Source organism: Somniosus microcephalus, chromosome 8 (assembly GCF_052327205.1).
Source record: "Somniosus microcephalus isolate GS21.2 chromosome 8, FLI_Smic_1.0, whole genome shotgun sequence".
In the NCBI taxonomy this organism is placed as follows: Eukaryota; Metazoa; Chordata; class Chondrichthyes; order Squaliformes; family Somniosidae; genus Somniosus; species Somniosus microcephalus.
This window is the reverse complement of record NC_140994.1, coordinates 238,256,341-238,279,118: the sequence shown is the minus strand read 5'-3', so window position 1 is coordinate 238,279,118 and position 22,778 is coordinate 238,256,341. Positions and strand designations below refer to the sequence as shown.

At 50.3% G+C, this 22,778-nt stretch overlaps 2 protein-coding genes across 4 annotated transcripts in view; one reads left to right on the top strand and one right to left on the bottom strand.

Annotated features, from left to right (window-relative positions):
* The window catches only part of LOC147114178 (fibroblast growth factor 1-like), an 89,088-nt gene that overhangs the window by 33,066 nt on the left and 33,244 nt on the right, over positions 1-22,778 (bottom strand). Inside the window, exons 1-2 of one of the 3 annotated variants that reach the window (XM_085995823.1) lie at positions 22,233-22,767; positions 19,578-19,675 (exon numbers count right to left, since the gene is read on the bottom strand). The exons of 1 other annotated variant lie outside the window; for it this stretch is intronic. The gene's annotated coding sequence lies outside the window, so the exon portion shown is untranslated. Of the gene's footprint in view, positions 1-19,577; positions 19,676-22,232; positions 22,769-22,778 lie in introns of those variants that run through there. One more of the 3 variants, XM_085995825.1, reaches the window with a different exon arrangement.
* On the top strand, positions 8,185-9,865 carry LOC147114179 (uncharacterized). The gene is made up of 2 exons (XM_085995820.1): positions 8,185-8,513; positions 8,672-9,865. Exon 2 carries the CDS (start codon positions 8,860-8,862, stop codon positions 9,805-9,807), a length of 948 nt encoding a protein of 315 aa, XP_085851946.1. The 5' UTR covers positions 8,185-8,513; positions 8,672-8,859; the 3' UTR covers positions 9,808-9,865.

Below are 22,778 nucleotides of genomic sequence, written 5' to 3'. Positions count from 1 at the left end.
TCAAGTGACGGTGTTTCTTCTTCTTCTTCACTCTCCTCTCCCTCTTCTTGGCCAACCACTGGTTGGGCAAGCTGCATTTCTTGGGTGTGTAAAATGCGGAAGGTGTAAAGTCTGTGGGTTGTGCAGTTAATAAATACACAGACTTCAGAAGTAACAAACAAACAGGTCTTTACTATTCGAAGGTCCGGGCGAATCTGCCCCAGCAATCATGCCACAACACTTATATACTGGTGTGGTCACTATCGGTATTACAGTATACAGAAGCCAAACAAATAGTGCCACCCGAAAGTAGTCCTCTTAAAGGTGAACGGTTACATTCAATAGTTCCCTTAAAGGTAGACGGGTACATACACTACAATCCTCCCTTTTTAGCTTATTACTTACTAAGTCCATAGTGAACATACATTCTAACATATATACAGGTTTATGTAAGACAGTTCATAGATTCAGTCTTTCCGGGGGTTTCCGGATTCTGTCAGGATAACGCCGCAGTGGTGTTGTCATTTCAGGCGGGCTAGGAGGTGCTTCTGGCAAGGTCGATTCGGCTTGAAAAGCCGTGTCAGGTTCAGCTGACTCCAGTATCACTAGATCGGAAGTAGGTGTTCTGGGTATCTCAGTTTCAACATTACCCGGATAAGGTGGTGAAGTCGGTGGCCCATTTGTGGTGGACCCTATGATTTGGTCAACATGGCGCCTTATTATATTGTCTCCAATGTCCACGGTGTACATCAATGGCCCCAGCCTTTTCCCAATAGTTCCAGGCTGCCATTTCTCAGTACGGTAGTCCCGGGCCAAAACTCGTTGACCGATCTGGAAAGATCTAGTGACCCTGTCGTTCATGCCCTGGAATTGCCGGTTCTCTACATCTCTTCTGACGTTTGGTTTTAGTAAATCCAGCCGGCATCTTAGGCGTCTATTACAGAACATCATTGCGGGAGTTTGATTTGTGACCGCATGTGTCACATTTCGGTATGCCAACAAAAAGCTATCCACCTTATGTTGCAAACCTATATTTTCATTACTCATGGCCTTTACGGCCTTCTTGAAGGTCTGGACAAACCTTTCAGCCAATCCATTGGAGGCGGGATGGTATGGGGCTGACGTGTAATGTTTAACCCCATTGCTCTTTAAGAATTTCTTGAATTCTTCGGACACAAATTGTGGTCCATTATCAGAACAGATCTGTTCCGGCAGGCCACTCCGAGCAAACATAGTCCTTAACACTGCGATGGTTTTTTCCGTCGTGGTGGTGGTCATCTTAATTACTTCCGGCCACTTGGAGTGGGCATCCACCGCTATTAGAAACATCGAGTCCATAAATGGACCAGCAAAGTCGATGTGTACTCTTTGCCAAGGCGATGAGGGCCACTCCCATGGATACAGAGGAGCCTGGGGTGGCGCGTTCTGAACCCTCTGACATCCTAGGCAGTTCTTCGTGATCTCCGCTATGTCTCCATCAATGCCTGGCCACCACACAAACGCTCTTGCTCGATTTTTCATCTTTACTCCCCCCAGATGTCCTTCGTGCAGCTCCTTTAGCACCTTCTTTTGGAGTTTGGGTGGAATCACCACTCTAGATCCACACATCAGGGTTCCTCGACACACAGACAGTTGTTCTTTCCTCTGTGCAAATGCTTGCAGTGTTGGGTCGCTCTGTGCTGGCCATCCCTCCACCGTTACATCATAGACTCGTGAAAGAGTCGGGTCATTCCTTGTCTCATTCTCAATCATTGAGTTTGTTATCGGTAGACACTCCACTATGGATGAGTGGAACAACTCTACTGGGTCCACTATACTCGCTTCTTCTACCATCGGCAATGGCAAGCGTGACAACCCATCAGCATTTCCATGCTGCTTAGACCTTTTGTACTCAACTTCGTATTGGTGTGCCCCAAGTAACACGGACCACCTTTGTAACCTTTGTGCTGTCATGGTGGAAACGGCCTTATTTGGGTTGAATATGGACACCAACGGCTGGTGGTCTGTCAGCAATGTGAACTTTTTACATTGTAGGTAATGGTTGAATTTCTTCACGCCCCACACAAGACTGAGGGCCTCCCTATCTATTTGGGCGTAATTTCGCTCCGCGGGTGTCAATGATCGGGACGCGAAAGCCACTGGCCTTTCCGAGCCATTTGGTAGCCTGTGCGAGAGTACTGCCCCAATTCCGTACGGGGAAGCATCGCAAGCTAGACGAAGGGGTAATGCTGGGTTGAAATGAGCCAACACTTCTTCAGAGGTAATCAACTTCTTGCTCCTGCGAAAAGCCTTTTTGCATTCTTCACTCCACTTCCATGGTGTTTCTTTCCGCAATAGGTCATTCAGCGGATGCAGTACCGTGGATAAATTCGGCAGAAACTTGTGATAGTAATTAATCAACCCCAAGAATGATCTTAACTGAGATACGTTTCCTGGAGCGGGGGCCTTCACAACCGCTTCTATCTTTTCGGGTGACTTATGCAGTCCCTCTCGGTCAATGACATGACCGCAGTATGAGATCCGTTTTTGGAAGAACTCACACTTCTTGCAATTAACCCGAAGGCCATACTCCTTCAACCTGGTGAGTACCAGTTTCAAATTCGTGAGGTGTTCTTCCTCATCTTTTCCCGTGATTAAAATGTCATCTAAGTAGCACTGCGTGCTTGGAATTCCTTGTAACACCTGTTCCATGGCCCTCTGCCAAATTGCTGGCGCCGAAGCTACCCCAAAGACCAGTCTATTGTAGCGATACAAGCCTCTGTGAGTGTTGATGGTGAGGTACTGGCGTGACTCTTCCTCGACCTCCATCTGTAGATATGCTTGAGCCAGATCTATTTTCGTGAAATGTTTCCCTCCAGCCAACGAAGCAAAGATATCTTCAATCCGCGGAAGCGGGTATTGTACCGTGTGAAGCACTGGATTCACAGTAATCTTGAAATCTCCGCAGATACGGACCTTCCCCGGTCCCCCTGGCTTATTACTCGGTGAGGACTTCATGACGGGAACAATGGGCGTGGCCCACTCACTCCAGTCCACTTTTGACAGAACCCCTGATCGTTCAAGTTCTTCCAGTTCTGCCTCCACAGCTGGTCGTATTGCGTAAGGTACTGATCTGGCCGTGAAAAACTTTGGGCTTGCATTTTCTGCAATCTTAACCTTTGCTTTAATACCTCGCAGTGTTCCCAGTCCCTGCTGGAATACCTCCTTAGCTTCGTCCAATATTCTGGACAACCGTTCAGGTTTGACATCCTCTTTTTCGGAATCCACCGTCATGGTGTTTAGTGACTGCCAGTCCAATTTTATTTTTCGGATCCACTCCCGTCCCAGAAGTGGTGGTCCTCCCTCAGGCAATACATACAGGTCCAACCGGTGATGATCTTTATCCTTGTATCTCACCTTGACTTCTATCATTCCGATGGGGAATACTTTGTGCCCCGTGTATGTCTGTAGTACTAGTTCCGTATCCCGTAGTGGAATATGCTTGAAAAATTTCTTAGTCATGCTTATTCATGACCGTCAATGCCGATCCGGTGTCCACTTCCATTTTTACTTGGACCTTTGCAATCTGTAGCGTTATCCAGATAGTTTGTCGGTCAGCTTCATTGCTCACGTTGTGAATTCTCAGACTGTCCAGTCCTTTGCATTTGGAGTGTGAGACCGACTTCTGTTCCCTCAGACTCTTCTTAGTCACCTCTTGTACCTTCCCGTACCATTTTTGTGGTGACTTCTTATTGTTGTACGTTGCTCCTGACCGGCATACCTTAGCTATGTGCCCGATCTTGCCACATTTCCTGCATTCTTGGTTTTTACCCCAGCATTGATTCTGGTCGTGTGTTGTCTTCCCACAACGGTAGCATTTTGTTGTGCTCGAAGTAATTTGGTCCACCCCTAGTGCCGCCGCCTTTAGCTGCATTTCCGCCGTTCCTTTCGCTGCGGCTTCATGCGATGCAGCTATGAGGACAGCCCTGTCCAGTGTGAGGTCATTTTCTTCCAGTAGTCGCTTCTGCGTTCCTTCTTTGGACAATCCGCATACGAACTTGTCCCGCAGTGCCTCTGTCAGATTCCCTCCGAACTGGCAGTATTTCGCTATCCTACGCAGTTCGACCAAGTATTCCGCATTGCTTTCGTCTTTCCTCTGCGTTCTTGCGTAGAATTTGAATCGTTCAGCCAGCATCAACGGTGTGGGGTTCAAGTGGTCCTTCAGCACTGCTACAATATCATCGAAAGTCTGATCTGCTGGTTTAGCTGGTGAGAGAAGATTCTTCAACACCCCGAATGTTTTCGCACCCATCATGTTAAGTAAGGTTAAAGCTTTTTCCTCCTTAGCTATTTTGTTAGCCTTACAATGTATCTCAATTCGTTCTACGTACGTGGCCCAGTCTTCTATCTCCGAATTGAACTCGTTGATGTCCGCCCGCTTAGGCATCTTTCTTTCCTTGGGTACAACACAAGTATTTCTTCAAGTATTCTTATTTATTTGTTTATTTCTAAGATGGCGGTTTTCCCACGAAAATGGCGGTTTCCCGCTCTTTCCTTCTCGCCCCGCCCACTTCAATCGTCTTCCCCGCCTAATGGCGGCTTCCCGCGTTTCTTCCCTGGTGGAAGGGGTACGCTTTCCCCACAGCGGACAGGTTCAGCCGCTGGGCTGGCTTCCGCACAGCTCCCCTTACTCGGCTCTGTCTTTTCCTCCCGCCCGCACGGCTCTACCGGCGCTGGGTACACCCCGTTAACGGAGGACAGTTCAGCCGCTGGACTGGCTCTCGCGCAGTCTCTCACCCCGTTTTCGGCTGTGTCTCTCTCTCACTCCCGCACGTTCGGATTTGCCGGCTCTGAGTACCCCGTTGGTGGAGAACAGCTCAGCCGCTGGACTGGCTCCTCGCAGTCTCTCTCTCCGCACCCGGCTCTCACCCGCATGGTTCCCGTTCGCCTCCCCAGCCCTCTCGCAGACCGGTGTTTCCCTCCCCGGCTGCGGCTGGGTTTCTCTTCCCGCGCCTACTCGCAGGCTCAGCGCTTCGTGGCTGCGGTCGCTGCCCGGATTGTTCCCGCCTATCACGGTCCGGCTGTCACCCGACGCCGTTGGACCCGACTTTTGGCCGGCACAGCTCCCCCTCGACTGAGGTCGAGTGCTCTGCCCTTATCCTCCGGATACTTCTACACCTTCCCCTACTCACAGTCTCTTCGGCCGCCTTGTTTCTTGCTGGTCGGCTCACTCCGCACCGTGGCAGAAGGGTAGTCAGTGCCTGTTGCTGATACGCTTTTGTTGTTAGTCTTCCTGCTTTCTGATGTTGCAGCCTCGTGTTTTCTTTTGGTAGCACGACGAGGGCGGTTGTCTCTCTTCGACGCTCTTCGTTGCTTTTGGTAGTCTTGCCGCAGGGTACGATCGGACTCGTTGCCACTGTAAAGTCTGTGGGTTGTGCAGTTAATAAATACACAGACTTCAGAAGTAACAAACAAACAGGTCTTTACTATTCGAAGGTCCGGGCGAATCTGCCCCAGCAATCATGCCACAACACTTATATACTGGTGTGGTCACTATCGGTATTACAGTATACAGAAGCCAAACAAATAGTGCCACCCGAAAGTAGTCCTCTTAAAGGTGAACGGTTACATTCAATAGTTCCCTTAAAGGTAGACGGGTACATACACTACAGAAGGCACAAGGGTGGAGTTGTGATGAGAAAGCAAGAGGTGCATGCGAGAAGGGGGATAATGTATGAGGATACCAGCATTTTGTATCCATTCTGCTCTGCCGCTGGCCAAGGGCTCAGCCAAGGACGACCTGCACCGTCTCCTCCAAGGGGGTGAGGTGAGGCTAGGAATGGGAGATGTGCCTCATGGTTTTTTTTTCCACAGAAACCCCACAGTGCAGATAGAGGCCATTTCGGCCCATCGAGCCTGCACCGACACATATCCCACCCGATCCCCGTAATCCCTACACCAACACATATCCCACCCTATAACCCCTGTAACCCCACGTATTTAATCCCCCTAGCACTTAAGGGTCAATTTTATCATAGCCAATCAACCTAACCTGCACATCTTTGGACTGTGGGAGGAAACCGGTTGATACAGATTGTTGGTAGGTGAGTGATTGCAAGGTGGGTGGGGGGGGGGGGTGGGTGGCATGAGTCGTGCATTGAACAGTGTGTGAGGCTGGTGGTGCAGTTGGTAGGAGATGGCTTTTGAAGATGCATTCACTGACCTTGACCAGTGGTCTGAGCTCCTGAAGCTTCTTTGGGTACTCGAGCCAGGTGGTGGGGGCGACACTGCTGGCAGCGACGGCCTCGGTGATGTGGTCACACATCCTTCTTTCTGGAGGGCCTCCTGGACCCTGTGGGTAGAGAACCTCTCTTGCAGTGTTGACCTCCCACACAAAGCTGGAGTGCTGCGTGCGAGACCCTGGGTGACCCTTCCCTGGCTTGCTGAGCCATTTGTGTTAGTGCTGAAGCACCTTTCCCATTTTTTGAGGTTTGGAAGGGAATTCAGCTTTAAGAGCTGAAGACTACCATTTGGGACTTCTTTTTAATGCTATTTTTTTAAAGGCAGTAAGGGCTGAAAACTGCATTTTTTTTACTTCATTTTTATTAGTTCTGAATGCTCTTTTAATGCATTGCCCTTTTAATGTATTGCCCTTTTAATGCATTGCCCTTTTAATTTCCCACAATGCCTAGTAAACTCCATTGCCTCGCTGTTGGAACAACGAACGTCGCATCTGGACGGCAACTTCGACTCCCATGCCTGCACTAACGCCACCAGAGGGCCTAACACGGTAAGTTAATGCTGGGCTAAATCTTTAGCCCCCAGCGCAAATTTTTCTTCTGTAGCACTTTGTCCATTTTCAGCGGCCGTTAACTCTCGTGGCGGCCATGAATTTTTAACCCATTGAATTTGCCAGCACAGAAGCAGGCCATTTGGCCCATTGCGACTGTTCCCACCTCCGGTCCCTGGCATAAAACCCTGCCAGCAGTCAGGCCCGTGCCGCGCGGTGTGCCAGGACATCAGATTTGGGTGATTTGAAGACTTGACAGGCACAGTGCACGTTGAGTACTGCGCCCCTGCCTGGCACCTATCACGGGCACGGGAGAGAGGAGCAATGTGGACAGTCTGTGGCCTAGAAATTCAGTTCTGGCGCTATTGCGGCGCTAAACTCGGGCGTTCGGGAAATTTAGCGCCCGCCGGAAAGTGCAGGCGACCTCGCCGAAATTCAGCAGATTTGGCCAACTTTTTGGCCGAGCGCTGCAATAGGCGTTCGAACCCTGTGTTCAGGCGCTAATCCGGCGATGCTGGCTGATAACGCCGATTCCGGGCGCAGCGCAGGTGCGATCATGTGCTGAGTGTCAGCAGACACCCTGACGCCGGCCAGCTCTTAAAGGGGGAAAGGGTCAACTTTGACTGCAGCCACGCCCTGCATGCTGTAGCCCTGCAACTAGGCCTCAGCACTGGTTGTGTGCCAAATCAACGCCTGGAGCTAATGGAGGGGGCCCGTGAAAGATCCCAGCGGTTCTCTGAGCATGCGCTGGATGTGCTCCTTCATGGGGTGCACAAGAGAAGACGGATCGTGTGCCCGGCTAGTGGCAGGAAGGCTCCCAGGAGCCAGTTCAGGGAGGCCTGGACCAAAATTGCCCGGAGGGTCTCCTCCAACTCAGATGTTCCCAGGAGTGCGGACCAGTGCCGCAAGAAATACAATGACCTATGTCGGCTGGTCAAGGTGAGTACCCTTTCCAGTGTCCCCCTCATCCTTGCATGTGCACCTCCCATTAGGGCCAAAGGGACATCAAAGGTCTAATGGCCAGCCCTCCTCCCGCTGCAATGGCACTTGCATGTTAATCAATAGCTCTTTCTGCACTTAGCACACTGTCCAAGCTATTCCACCATGGGAGGCCTCACACACACCAACAGGGCACCCCACTGTCCAAGCCATTCCACCATGGGAGGCCTCACACACACCAACAGGGCACCCCACTGTCCAAGCTATTCCACCATGGGAGGCCTCACACACACCAACAGGGCACCCCACTGTCCAAGCTATTCCACCATGGGAGGCCTCACACACACCAACAGGGCACCCCACTGTCCAAGCTATTCCACCATGGGAGGCCTCACACACACCAACAGGGCACCCCACTGTCCAAGCTATTCCACCATGGGAGGCCTCACACACACCAACAGGGCACCCCACTGTCCAAGCTATTCCACCATGGGAGGCCTCACACACACCAACAGGGCACCCCACTGTCCAAGCTATTCCACCATGGGAGGCCTCACACACACCAACAGGGCACCCCACTGTCCAAGCTATTCCACCATGGGAGGCCTCACACACACCAACGAGGCACCACACTGTACTTAGCCGGCCTCCTTTCTCTTGCAGGCCAAGCTGGCGAGGAACGCCAGGAGCCTGCGTGCCACTGGTGGAGGCCCTCGCGATTACCAGGAGCTAACGGTTCTGGAAGAGAGGGTGGTCCGACTCCTGCGTCACCCGGTGACTGGGCCTGTGGCGGGCGGCGACGCAGACCCTATACTGGAACCCACTGGTAAGGACAGGACCGGGTGCACCTCTCTCCTTGCCCTCGCGCATCAGATCTACATCCTTCCCCACTGGCCGAAAAATGCGCATAATGCACCAGTGCGGCCTCCCTCGCTGTCGGCCTGGCCTCACTCTAAAGCTACACTTGTGCCTTCCTGCTTTCAGCTGGTGAGGAGGAGGTGCTCCCTGAAGCCCACACAGCCAGGCCCTCGGAGGAGGAGGACGTCGAGGAGCAGCAGGAAGGCGCCACCTCGGGGGAACCCTCATCCGCTCCAGGAGATGGCAATGAAGGGGAGACGTCTGTCGTGCCGGAGAGCCAGGGGGAGGGGAGCCCCGAGCCTGGTCCCAGTGGCATGGACGCACGCGGCAAGGCTCCGGCGGCACGCCAGCCTTCTGGCCAGAGGGGGGAGGCGGTGGAGGGGAGGGCAGAACCTGCTCCCAGTGGCGTCGCCGCACGCGGCAAGGCTCCGGCGGCACGCCAGCCTTCTGCCCAGAGGGGGGAGGCACCCTCCAGTCTGGAGTCGGACGTCGCCCAGGAGGTGCGCCTCCTGAACGAGATGTCGGCGGCGTCGGAGCGGCAGCACCTGGAATTCATGGAGGTGGTGGCACAGATGCCTCATGCCATCGAAAGCCTCGCACAAATTGTGGTGGCTTTCGGCCAATCCCAGGCCAGGGGGCTGGAGCAACTCGCCGCAGCGCACGCCAGGGGGGTGGACCTCCTTGTGGCAGCGCATGAGAGGGGGGTGCAACAAATCGAGGCAGCGCAGCACGCCAGTCGCCAGCTGAGAGGTGTTGGGCAGACAGTGGCACGGCAGATGCGGGCACATGCCGGCGCAGTTGGGGCACTGACTTCTGCCACCCTCGCACTGGCGCGGAGGCGTCGCCAGGCCAGCCGCCGCCCTGCTGCCGCACACCGGTCTGGCGACCAGCAGTTTGGGGCGCTTGCTCCCCGGCCATGCCGCCCGAGTGCACGTCTGTCTGGCGAGCAGCGCGCGCCTGGCATCACCCACCTTGTGCCCATTGGTGCAGGCGAGCCTGCCACTCCCCCAGCCAGGGTGCAAGGAGCTGCTGCAGGCAGTGAAGAGGGCCACCCACAGCTGCAGCAGCCACCAGCCGGCCCCTCCCGGGCCCGCCCTCGTGCAGGCCGACCCCCAAGGGCATCTGGCGAGACGCCTTGTCGCCCTGAAGACCCTTCCCCCAGCCTCGCCACAGCCTCACGGCACACCTTGAGGCGCAGCAGCAGGACGGGCCGGGGCAAAAGACGGCTGGCGACGGACTCGCCCTCTCGCCACACCGAATAGAGTGTGGTGAGCGAGGGTTTTGGTGATGCAGGGGCTTCTGTTCTGGGGGGCATTATGTTGTTTGGTTTTATGGGGGTGTTTGTGTTGTGGGGGGGGGGGGGGCTTGTTTTTGTTAGGCCAGTGAGGAAGGCCATTTGTATGTTGATGTTTTGTTAGTCCTCCCCAGGTTTTGGGAGAGACACAAGTTTGAGACTGTTTTTTGGGGCTCTTCTCTGTTTTGCTCTTCCATGTGGGAAGGGCCTTGAGTTTTGGAAATAAAGATGTTTATTTATTCACCATGTGCAGGTGTCATGTTTGAAGTGGCTGTTGGGTTAACCGGGTGAGGGCTTGCGGAGCGGCTGCCTTCAGCTGCGTTCAGTGGCCCAGTCTATTCCCTGACAGGGGGCCTAGAAGTGTCGAGCAATAAGCCCCCGGCGGACGGCCCTTGGACCTTGTCGCTCCCTCCTGGTCTGGTGCTCCTCCTCCTCACGGTCCTCCTGCTCCTCCTCCTGAGGTGGTGGGGCAATGTCAGGTGGCAGTGCCTGAGTCCTTCGGATAGCCAGGTTGTGGAGCATGCAGCACACCACGACGAACTGGGAGACTCTATCCGGCGAATACTGAAGAGACCCGCCCAAACGATCCAGGCAGCGGAACCGTTGCTTGAGCACGCCTATCGTTTGCTCTATTAGGTTCCTTGTGGCATGATGGCTTTCGTTGTATGCCAGCTCCGCTGGGGTCCTGGGCGCGCAGAGCGGGGTCATGAGCCATGTGCACAAAGGGTAGCCCTTGTCCCCGATAAGCCATCCCCTTGGTGGAGGCTGTGCCTGGAACATGTCAGCCACAGTAGTCTGGCGCAGGATAAAGGCATCGTGGCTGCTTCCTGGGAAGCGGGCATTGACAGCTAGGATGCGCTGCCTGTGGTCACACACCAGCTGCACATTTAGGGAATGGTAGCCCTTCCGGTTGCAGTATTGCTCGGCATTGTGGATAGGTGCCCGCATAGCCACATGCGTGCAGTCTATGGCGCCCTGCACCATGGGGAAGGCTGCGATCCTGGCAAAGCCAACTGCACGCTGCTCCTGCTTGTGTTGGGTCATGGGGAAGGAGATGAATTGGTGCCTCCTCGCGAAAAGTGCTTCGGTGACCTGTCGGATGCAGCGATGCGCGGCGAACTGGGAGATGTTCGCAATGTCCCCAACAGCGGCTTGGAAGGAGCCGCTTGCATAAAAGCTGAGAGCCACCGTGACCTTCACTTCCACCGAGAGAGAAGTCCTGGACATGAGCTGTGGCTGCAAATCTGCGTGAAGCAGCTGGCAGATCTCTCCAACCACCTCCCTTCTGAAGCGGAGCCTCTTAACACAATGCGCCGCAGTCATGGTGAGATATGAGACCTGCTCCCGGTATTGCCTGACTGGGTAAGGCCTACGTTGGCGACGCCTAATGGCCCCTCTGCGTCTAGCCATGCCTGGCCCTCTCTCAAAGCGTCTGCGCGCCCTTCGCACAAAATGTAGCAACTGAGGGTTGGCCCCCCATGCAGCCCCCATTACAAAGTTCCAAACAGCCAAATCACAAGGATGCAAATGTCAAAGCACTGGCTAGAAGCCAAAAATACCTCTTCTATGGTGTCCGAAATCAGTAATCTCTGTGCCTTGCTCTCTGTGCAGAAATCCAAAGCAGTCAAGTCATTGCAGCAAAATGGCTGGCTTTTATGGGTGAGTGGATGTGCCCTTTAATTAGCGCTCCCCGAATCCCACAGGGCCTCTGTTGAGTTCCATTTCACAGTTCCTAACAGCGCCACGCCCACATCGGACGGGCGCCACTGAATTTCCGGTTTGGGGCGCACAAACAGCGTTGCGCACCCAGATGACGTCATAAGATGCGCGCGCAGCTGAGCGGGCGCTAACACTTTGCGCCAGCGCTAAATCCCAGTTGAATTTCGGCGAAGGCGCAGATCCGGCGGTGCCCGGGTGCTAAGTGGCTAGCGCCGGAAATCTGGCGCTAACGGCTGGCGCAAACAGCTGAATTTCTAGGCCAGTGGACCTGCCCCATGCCAAGTCCCACTCGCCCATCACTCCTGTTCATTTCAGTGCAATGTGGACAGTCTGTGGACCTGCCCATTCACCAAGTCCCACTTGCCCATCACTCCTGTTCATTCCAGAGCAATGTGGACAGTCTGTGGACCTGCCCCATGCCAAGTCCCACTTGCCCATCACTCCTGTTCATTTCGGAGCAATGTGGACAGTCTGTGGACCTGCCCATTGACCAAGTCCCACTCGCCCATCATTCCTGTTCATTTCAGTGCAATGTGGACAGTCTGTGGACCTGTCCCATTCACCAAGTCCCACTTGCCCAGCACTCCTGTTCGTTTCAGAGTAATGTAGACAGTCTGTGGACCTGCCCCATGCCAAGTCCCACTCGCCCATCACTCCTGTTCATTTCAGTGCAACGTGGACAGTCTGTGGACCTGCCCCATGCCAAGTCCCACTTGCCCATCACTCCTGTTCATTTCAGTGCAATGTGGACAGTCTGTGGACCTGCCCATTCACCAAGTCCCACTCGCCCATCACTCCTGTTCGTTTCAGAGTAATGTGGACAGTCTGTGGACCTGCCCCATGCCAAGTCCCAATTGCCCAGCACTCCTGTTCATTTCAGAGTAATGTGGGCAGTCTGTGGACCTGCCCCATGCCAAGTCCCACTCGCCCATCACTCCTGTTCATTTCAGTGCAATGTGGACAGTCTGTGGACCTGCCCATTCACCAAGTCCCACTCGCCCATCACTCCTGTTCGTTTCAGAGTAATGTGGACAGTCTGTGGACCTGCCCCATGCCAAGTCCCACTCACCCATCACTCCTGTTCATTTCAGAGTAATGTGGACAGTCTGTGGACCTGCCCCATGCCAAGTCCCACTCACCCATCACTCCTGTTCATTTCAGAGTAATGTGGACAGTCTGTGGACCTGCCCCATGCCAAGTCCCACTCGCCCATCACTCCTGTTCGTTTCAGAGTAATGTGGACAGTCTGTGGACCTGCCCCATGCCAAGTCCCACTCACCCATCACTCCTGTTCATTTCAGAGTAATGTGGACAGTCTGTGGACCTGCCCCATGCCAAGTCCCACTCACCCATCACTCCTGTTCATTTCAGAGTAATGTGGACAGTCTGTGGACCTGCCCCATGCCAAGTCCCACTCGCCCATCACTCCTGTTCATTTCAGTGCAATGTGGACAGTCTGTGGACCTGCCCATTCACCAAGTCCCACTCGCCCATCACTCCTGTTCGTTTCAGAATAATGTGGACAGTCTGTGGACCTGCCCCATGCCAGGTCCCACTCACCCATCACTCCTGTTCATTTCAGAGTAATGTGGACAGTCTGTGGACCTGCCTCATGCCAAGTCCCACTCGCCCATCACTCCTGTTCGTATCAGAGTAATGTGGACAGTCTGTGGACCTGCCCATTCACCAAGTCCCACTCGCCCATCACTCCTGTTCGTTTCAGAGTAATGTGGACAGTCTGTGGACCTGCCCCATGCCAAGTCCCACTCGCCCATCACTCCTGTTCGTATCAGAGTAATGTGGACAGTCTGTGGACCTGCCCCATGCCAAGTCCCACTCGCCCATCACTCCTGTTCGTATCAGAGTAATGTGGACAGTCTGTGGACCTGCCCCATGACAAGTCCCACTCGCCCATCACTCCTGTTCGTATCAGAGTAATGTGGACAGTCTGTGGACCTGCCCCATGACAAGTCCCACTCGCACATCACTCCTGTTTGTTTCAGAGTAATGTGGACAGTCTGTGGACCTGCCCCATGCCAAGTCCCACTCGCACATCACTCCTGTTTGTTTCAGAGTAATGTGGACAATCTGGATACATGTGCCCCAGATCTCTAAATATGCTACTGCTTACAGTTCTATCCTTTCTTTTTTCATTCTGATGACAGGTATGTTTCACTGAAGTTTTCCTTTCTTTTGTGTTGTGCTCATTTACAGTATTGCCCAGTGTCCAATTTCAGTTTTTACTCTATTTCTCTCTCCATGGATGTTGCCTGGCCTGCTGAGTTTTCCCAGCATGTTCTATTGTTATTTCAGTTTTACTTAATTTTCCTTCTGATTGTTCTCTGAGCTCAAGAATCCACCATGTTATTTTTGAGTTGACTTGAATACACAAATAATTATACAGACAGATCTGTGCCCACTAAAACTGATCAAGTTTGTCCATTCTTTAATAATTTAGTCCCCAGCTCTCTCTCTAGTATCTCCCTCATCTCCCCACAAGATCACCTCCTGCTCTTTTTGACCCTATTTCCACTAAACTCCTGATCATCCAACTTCGCTTCATGAACTCCATACTAGCCAATTTTGTAAATGCTTCCCTCTTGTACTTTCCCCCTCCATTTCAAAACTGCCATCTGTAATGATATCAGCAAATAGAGATGGTATTTGCCTGTTTGATTATGATGCCTTACCAGCATGTTTGCATGTATTGATTGCTTGTGCCTGACCAGCAGAGGGCATGTGACAGAGACAAGCAAGGCAGTTTAGTTTAGTTTCAGTTTCGTTCTAGATGCATCACTAGCATGATGTAGAAACATAGAAACATAGAAGATAGGAGCAGGAGTAGGCCATTCGGCCCTTTGAGCCTGCTCCGCCATTCAATGAGATCATGGCTGATCATCCAAACCCTAGCACCCGGTCCCTACACCGACAGCCATCCCACCCAAGCTCTATCCCCATAACCCCATAACCCCACGTATTTAATCCCCCCTAACACTAAGGGCCAATTTTTTTTTTATCATGGCCAATCAACCTAACCTGCACATCTCCTGTAAATGCTGTTAAAAGAGTTGAACAAGCTTTAGGTTAAAAGACATTCTTTTTCATAAATGTCTCGTCATTGAACCCACAAAGAAATCAATACACCATCATTAGCCCCTTTCTAAAAAAAAAAACACCCTTGACTGCTCTGTCCTCACTAACTACCATCCATCTCCACCCCTACCTCAGTCCATCTCATCCCACACCTTGGTCACCTCCAGATTCTATTAGTCCAATTCTATCTTTGCTGGCCTCCCAAATTCCAGCCTCCATAAACTTCTGCTCATCCAAACCACTGCTGCCCGTATCCTATCCCACACCAAGTCCAGCTTGCCCATCACTCCTGTTCTGACCTACATTGCCTCATGGTCCCTCCTGTTTAAATCCCTTCGTGGCCTCACCCCTCCCAATCTCTGTAACCTCCTTCAGCCCTACAGTTCCCCATTCCTCTGACCCTGGCCTCTTGTGCATCACAACTGATAACTGTGCCTTTAGCTGCCTAGGTTCCACTCTCTAGAATTTCCCTCCTTAAACCGCTCTGCCTTTCGATCTCCCTCTTCTCCTTTAAGACCTTCCTTAAAACCCACCTCACCGACCAAGCATTGTGTCATTCCTCCTGATCTCTCCTTTGTTTCTGTATCAGATTTCTTTTAACTCACGCCTCTTTGAAGCTCTTCAAGATGTTTTTCTATGTTAAAGGAACTATATAAATGTAAGTTTTTGTTGTTGTTTCCAGGTCGATGTCATTCAGTAGGGAGCTGAGAAAAAGCTGGTTGGCTGGGAGTGAAAGAATTGCAGACCATAGTAATACTGTATCTAGCTAACAACTAAAGTTGAGGTTTGCTTAGGTTTTAAGCAAATACATGGGTTAGAATAATAAGCTACCAAGTATTCAGTAACCAACATCATTCAGAGACAAGAGAGAATATTGAGTCAACTAATAGATATAAAAAGGCTTACTTTAAAACGATAGCAAAATACTGCAGATGTTGGAAATCCGAAATAACAACAGAAAATGCTGGAAAAACTCAGCAGGTCAGGCAACATCCGTGGAGAGAAATTTGAGTTGACGTTTCGGGTTGGACCCTTCTTCAAAACTGGAAAGAAAAGAAACTAGATCGAAGGCAGGGCTGCGATCGGACAAAAGAATAAAAGAAACAAAAGAAGTAAAAGAGATTAGAAGCTAGACGAGATGGTAATAGGCTGGGATTGGGTGTAAAGTGTACTGGCAGGGCAAAAGATAGCTGCCAGGTGTGAGAGAGAAACAAAAGGAAAGGGGGGGGGGGGGGGGGGGAAAGGAGTGGAACAATTACAAGAGAAAATGAAATGGGGGCCGAGCTTATGATCTGAAATTGTTGAACTCGATATTGAGTCCGGAAGGCTGCAGACTGCCTAATCGGAAGATGAGGTGCTGTTCCTCGAGTTTACGTTGAGCTTCCGTGGAACAATACAAGAGGCCAAGGACGGTGAGGTTATCGACCAATATTTACTACAAGCCCACTGACTCCCACAGCTACCTGGACTACACTTCCTCCCACCCCGCTTCCTGTAAGGACTCTATTCCATTCTCCCAGTTTCTCCGCCTCCGCTGTATCTGCTCCGACGACGCCACCTTCCACACCAGTGCTTCAGACATGTCTTCCTTTTTCCGCAACCGAGGATTCCCCTCTACTGTGGTTGACACTGCCCTCGACCGTGTCAGTTCTATCTCCCGCACTTCTGCCCTCACCCCTGCCCCTCCCTCCCGGAACCACGATAGGGTTCCCCTTGTCCTCACCTTTCACCCCACCAGCCTCCACATTCAACGGATCATCCTCCGGCATTTCCGCTACCTCCAAAGTGATCCCACCACCAAACGTATCTTCCCCTCCCCTCCCCTTTCAGCATTCCGCAGGGACCGCTCCCTCCGAGACACCCTAGTCCACTCCTCTATCACCCCAAACAGCCCTTCCTCTTCGCCTGGCACCTTCCCGTGCAAGCGGAGGAGATGTAACACCTGCCCCTATACCTCCCCCCTTCCCACTGTCCAGGGCCCCAAACACCCCTTCCAGGTGAAACAGCGATTTACTTGTACTTCTCGCAATCTAGTATACTGTATTCGCTGCTCACGATGCGGTCTCCTCTACATTGGGGAGACCAAACGCAGATTGGGTGACCGCTTTGCGGAACACCTCCGTTCAGTCCGTAAGGGTGACCCCGAGCTTCCGGTCGCCTGTCATTTTAATTCACCGCTCCATTCCCACTCGGACCTCACCGTCCTTGGCCTCTTGTATTGTTCCACGGAAGCTCAACGTAAACTCGAGGAACAGCACCTCATCTTCCGATTAGGCAGTCTGCAGCCTTCCGGACTCAATATCGAGTTCAACAATTTCAGATCATAAGCTCGGCCCCCATTTCATTTTCTCTTGTAATTGTTCCACTCCTTTCCCCCCCCCCTTTCCTTTTGTTTCTCTCTCACACCTGGCAGCTATCTTTTGCCCTACCAGTACACTTTACACCCAATCCCAGCCTATTACCATCTCGTCTAGCTTCTAATCTCTTTTACTTCTTTTGTTTCTTTTATTCTTTTGTCCGATCGCAGCCCTGCCTTCGATCTAGTTTCTTTTCTTTCCAGTTTTGAAGAAGGGTCCAACCCGAAACGTCAACTCAAATTTCTCTCCACAGATGTTGCCTGACCGGCTTACTTTAAAATACTTTTCAATAATAAAACTGTGCAATATGTGATCTCCACAGGCCTGTGTGGGAGAATTCGACTCTCTCTAGGTCTGTTATACTGTAATTTAGCCCATAGGTGTCCTCTTCACCTAGTTTTCTGCGTATCTTGTTATCGCAGTGCAGTGTTTTGTTATTTAACTTGCACCGCTAGATGACAGTGTTCCCCACTAAAACCGGTTTACTCCTGGTAAACCCAATACCAGGAAATGTTAACTAGCCATTTTGTACAAAGTTATTTTTCTTTCACAATTTTCTCCCATTCTTCTGCAGAAAGCTAGGGTGTGGCCTTACGGGCACTGGCCGCCCTTTAGTTCCTCGACCTGGTGCCCATTCCTCATGAATGTGCTCGGACAGCGAGTGGGACCAGGCTCTTGGGAGCATTACAGCACAACTTTACACATGTACTGTCCAGCACCAATCATTAGATAACGATAGGAGCCCTGGCATGTTTTTTCCCTATCTCACCTCGGGTGCTGAGATGAATTGTAGTATGTCTGATGTATCCCGTGTGCATCCTCCATAACACACTAACGGACATCTTTACCCCACCAACTTCTCCAGTCACTTGCTGGTGTTCTGTGGTGAGTGGCTGCATTGTCACTGATGCAGACTGGACTCTATGGCAATTCCCTAAAATATCTTCTTCTTCGTTGTGTGTTTGTGTAGCTACTGAGGGAATGCTGGACTATCGGATCCGCCATCTTTCAGATGAGGCATTAAACCGAGGCCCCGTCTGCTCTCTCAGGTGGATGTAAAAGAACCCACGGCACTATTTCGAAGAAGAGCAGGAGAGTAATCCCCAGTGTCCTGGCCAACATTTATCCCTCAACCAACATCACTAAAAAGCATTATCACCGTAATGCGCTTTGGGACGTCCTGAGGTTATGAAAGGTGCTATATAAATGCAAGTCTGTCTTTTTTTACGGTAGACCTGAATTCTTAACGCCTTGGATTGGATACCTTGGTTATAGCCAGCTGGCCACCATTTTCATAATAGCTCCAGCAACCACCCATCGGTACAACATGGTAAGATAGAGAAAATGCTAAGGTGCAAAGAGATGGTTTGTATTTTTCAAGGAATAGGCCAGCTCAAACCCAAAAAAGATCCAAAAAAGGGCCAAAATTCACATAGCTCTCAAATAAACCCAAAATGGGCCAATTTGAATCATCCCTTCATGCCATTGTATGAGGAACCAGTGCAAATTGTTCGTGCCTTTCTTTTGTTGCTGAGATATGTTTTGGTTTGTGTGTTCTCCGGATATCACATTATAAATTTTAGAGTTGCACTTTTACCTCAGCATTGTTACAAGCTCTCCTATGTTTTTTTTAATTCATTCATGGGATCTGGACATTGCTGGCAAGGCCAGTATTTATTGCCCATCCCTAATTGCCCTTGCGAAGGTGGCGGTGAGCCGCCTTCTTGAACCGCTGCAGTCTGTGCGGTGAAGGTACTCCCACAATGCTGTTAGGGAGGGAGTTCCAGGATTTTGATCCAGCGACGATGAAGGAACGGCGATATACTTCCAAGTTAGGATGGTGTGTGACTTGGAGGGGAACTTGGTGTTCCCATGCACCTGCTGCCTGTCGCAAAAGATAAATGGTAACACTATCACAGTGTAGTACTGCATTACACAAACAAGAAGGTTGCCAAGTTAGACTTCTGGCCTTAGTCAGGGTAGCATTAGGGATGCTGCAATTAGTTACGTTACCCATAGGCTAAGGAGAGGGAAAAAAAATCAAACAAGGTTCCTTTGTGAAGGAATATAACCTATTCAGAAAAATACACTGTCTCATGAAAGAGTTCTGGCCTTATTAAAACATGACAAACTGGGTTTGGAAATTTAGAAACCTAACTATGAAATAGCTATGAAAGCATTCTAGCTATTGAGATAAGACAGTTGTTGACACTGAATCAATGACCTTATTGAAACAGAAGGTTAAAGGCTCCCGACAGGCTGAACTTTGGGAACGAAACAATGGTTCACCCTGGATAAGGTGTTCTAATTTACACCTCGTAAAGAAGCACAAACATCTCCCTTCATAAAAATGACATCAAGTAAAAACCACACCTGCCGTCACGCCGTTTTTTATGGTAAACTTAGAACACCTAGAGAGGAGACATAATTCTGTAATGCTACCAGCTGAGGTGACTATAAGAATTGCAGGGGTCAGCAGAAAAATGACTACATCAGCAGAAAACCTTAAAGGAAATACCACTGGAAAAGGGTATAAATAATGAACTCTCAAATGGGATAGTAGACTCACTTTAATCGGGCAAATCAATTCTTGGTTTCAGAGGCAGCTCTGCAAGTCTCCAACTCTTTGTACCTCGGGATAAAAGGTATTTGATTTTGGTGGATATCCTGTAGAACATAGAGTCATAGAGTTATACAGCACAGAAAGAGGCCCTTCGGCCCATCACGTCCGCGCCGGCCATCAAGCCCTGTCTAATCTAATCCCATTTTCCAGCATTTGGTCTGTAGCCTTGTATGCTATGGCATTTCAAGTGCTCATCCAAATGCTTCTTGAATGTTGTGAGGGTTCCTGCCTCTAGCACCCTTTCAGGCAGTGAGTTCCAGATTCCAACCACCCTCTGGGTGAAAAAGATTTTCCTCAAATCCCCTCTAAACCTCCTGCCCCTTACCTTGAATCTATGCCCCCTTGTTATTGACCCCTCTACTAAGGGGAAAAGTTCCTTTCTATCCACCCTATCTATGCCCCTCATAATTTTGTACACCTCAATCAGGTCCCCCCTCAGCCTTCTCTGCTCCAAGGAAAACAACCCCAGCCTGTCCAGTCTTTCTTCATAGCTGAAGCGCTCCAGCCCAGGTAACATCCTGGTAAATCTCCTCTGCACCCTCTCCAAAGCAATCACATCCTTCCTATAGTGTGGCGACTAGAACTGCACACAGTACTCCAGCTGTGGCCTTACCAGCGTTTTGTACAGCTCCATCATAACCTCCCTGCTCTTATATTCTATGCCTCGGCTAATGAAGGCAAGTATCCCATATGCCTTTTTAACCACCTTATCCACCTGTTCTGCTGCCTTCAGGGATCTATGTACATGCACACCAAGGTCCCTCCGATCCTCTGTCTTTCCTAGGGTCTTACCATTCATTATGTATTCCCTTGCCTTGTTAGTCCGTCCAAAATGCATCACCTCACACTTTTCAGGGTTAAATTCCATTTGCCACTGTTCCGCCCATCTGACCAACCCATCTATATCGTCCTGTAGCCTGAGGCTTCCCTCCAACTGTAAAACTGTAGCGAAGTTAAGATTTGAGAGTAAGGTTCTCTGATAATAAGATTGTAAGCTTTCTCTTTTTGGAATTGTTAATGTTGCAATTGACTCACTAACTGTAAATTACATGTCGGTTCTTTAATAAATTTATATATTTTTAGAATTGTCTCACATAAGACTTCTGTATCAAACTCGCAAACTCAATCTCTGTACATTCTTTGGTGAGGAGTTGCAGAATTCTGGGGGAGTTTTCTGGGCCCTCATAATATCTGGAATGTTACAGTCTAGCTAAACTTATTAAAAGTGCTATCTGGAGGATGGTAACATTTTTCAGGTCGTTCCTTTCCTTTAGGGAGAGATAGTCTGGACCTTTAGACCCAATTAAGCGTCTTTAGGATTCGGCTATCTCAAATTTTAGTTGAAAGTGAACATCTGAGAAATACGCCTGATCCGGGTAGCCCTAAAGGGGCTAGGACTAGTAATTATCCCTTCACCTTCTTCTGATAAGCATAGGGCCTTGGCAGCTGAAGGCACGGCCGCCAATGGTGGAGCGATTAAAATCAGGGATGCTCAAGAGGCCAGAATTAGAGGAGCGCAGATATCTCGGTGGGGGGTGGGGGGGGGGGGAGCGGGGGTGTTGTGGGGCTGAAGGAGATTATAGAGATAGGGAGGGGTGAGGCCATGGAGGGATTTGAAAATAAGGAAGAGAATTTTGAAATCAAGGCGCTGCTTAACCGGGAGCCAATGTTGATCAGCGAGCACAGGGGTGATGGGCGAACAGGACTTGGTGCGAGTTAGGACACGGGCAGCCGAGTTTTGGATGACCTCAAGTTTACGGAGCAATACCGGAATTCTATTGACTTCAGGGGAAATGAAAATCAGGAGAGACATACAACGGGTTGCTGAATCATCAGATAGTCAAAATTACCCCCGCTATCTTCAGGAAAAAAGGGAGAAAACTAGGGGAAACAACTCTTACACCGAGTTTTAAAATGGAGAGCTTTTGATATGTAAACTTCAAAAAGAAATACATCTCCGCACCCTTGCACCCGAAGCAAAGACTTATGAATTTTGGATAGAAGTGAGAATTTTGACACTGCCCCTTACTGCTTTCAAAAATACACGCCTTTTCTGTCATGTAGACCAAAATATTGAGGTGATTTGTGGTTAGTCCAACTCTAACCCTTCTGTTCAAAATTGACTTTAGCTGTGAATTTTGTAGCATGTCACTATGTAACTGCTTATTATGGTGTATGTGTTACTGTAACTAGGGTCTTTTTACTGTTGAAAATTTAAGAAGATACTCGGGAGAAATGTGCTGTAAAAGGAAATGTTGTGCTGTAAAAATAGCAAAAGAAGCATTTCGAAATTCAGGTTCCCAGGGCACTGCAACAGATCTCGAACAGTTAAATTATAGATCACTGGTGTTAACAGCAAATGTACATATTGGAAGAGAGTCATAGCTCTTCTAGTGCAAAAAAAACCAGTCACTTCAATGCAGCTTTTCTTTTACATAAATAAATCATTAAAAATTCATGCAGGAGTAGGCTTAATCTGCTGATTGCTGAAATCTAATCTGCGTCGGCCTAGAAAATAGATTGTTATTCTGATACCATTAGGGCTGCTGCTCAGTGTGGCCCTGGTACGGCCTAAAATGTGTTTATTAAAGTGTTTCTTACCTTTCTAGGAAGCCGGGGGCATTGGGAATGTGCTGGAAAGCACTGTCGGGAGAGTACGCACGGAGCCAAGTTGAAAGGGCCTCACGAACCTCCCCTCGGAGTGCAAGAGCTGCCTGTGTCAACGTTGGTTGAGCTCCACTTGCTCCACTGTCAGTGCTGATACCCAGTCAGAGTTCTAATCCTGCAGCTGACTGTCCCTGCGAGACTGCGAGGTTAGGGCTGGATGACCCAGTGCTGCTAAAACAACAGACACGTGAACAGCCGGCAAATGCTTTTTAGTCTCTCCGCTCCCGTGGCGTCCTGGTTATTCTTTCTTCGATGTGACAGGAACGTGTTGGTGCTTTTAGCAAATGAGACCCTCACTGTGGCGTGGTTAGAAAAAAAAAATGTCTGGGCTTTTGGAGTTTTATTACCATTCTCAGCCAATCAGATCGTTTATCCCCAGTAAAAATGTTGAGTTCAAGGCCTTGAATTTCCTCTGTATTTGCGCCCAGAGCCACGAGTCACCAGGGCGCAAATTAATTACATGGCCTAAGAACATAAGAA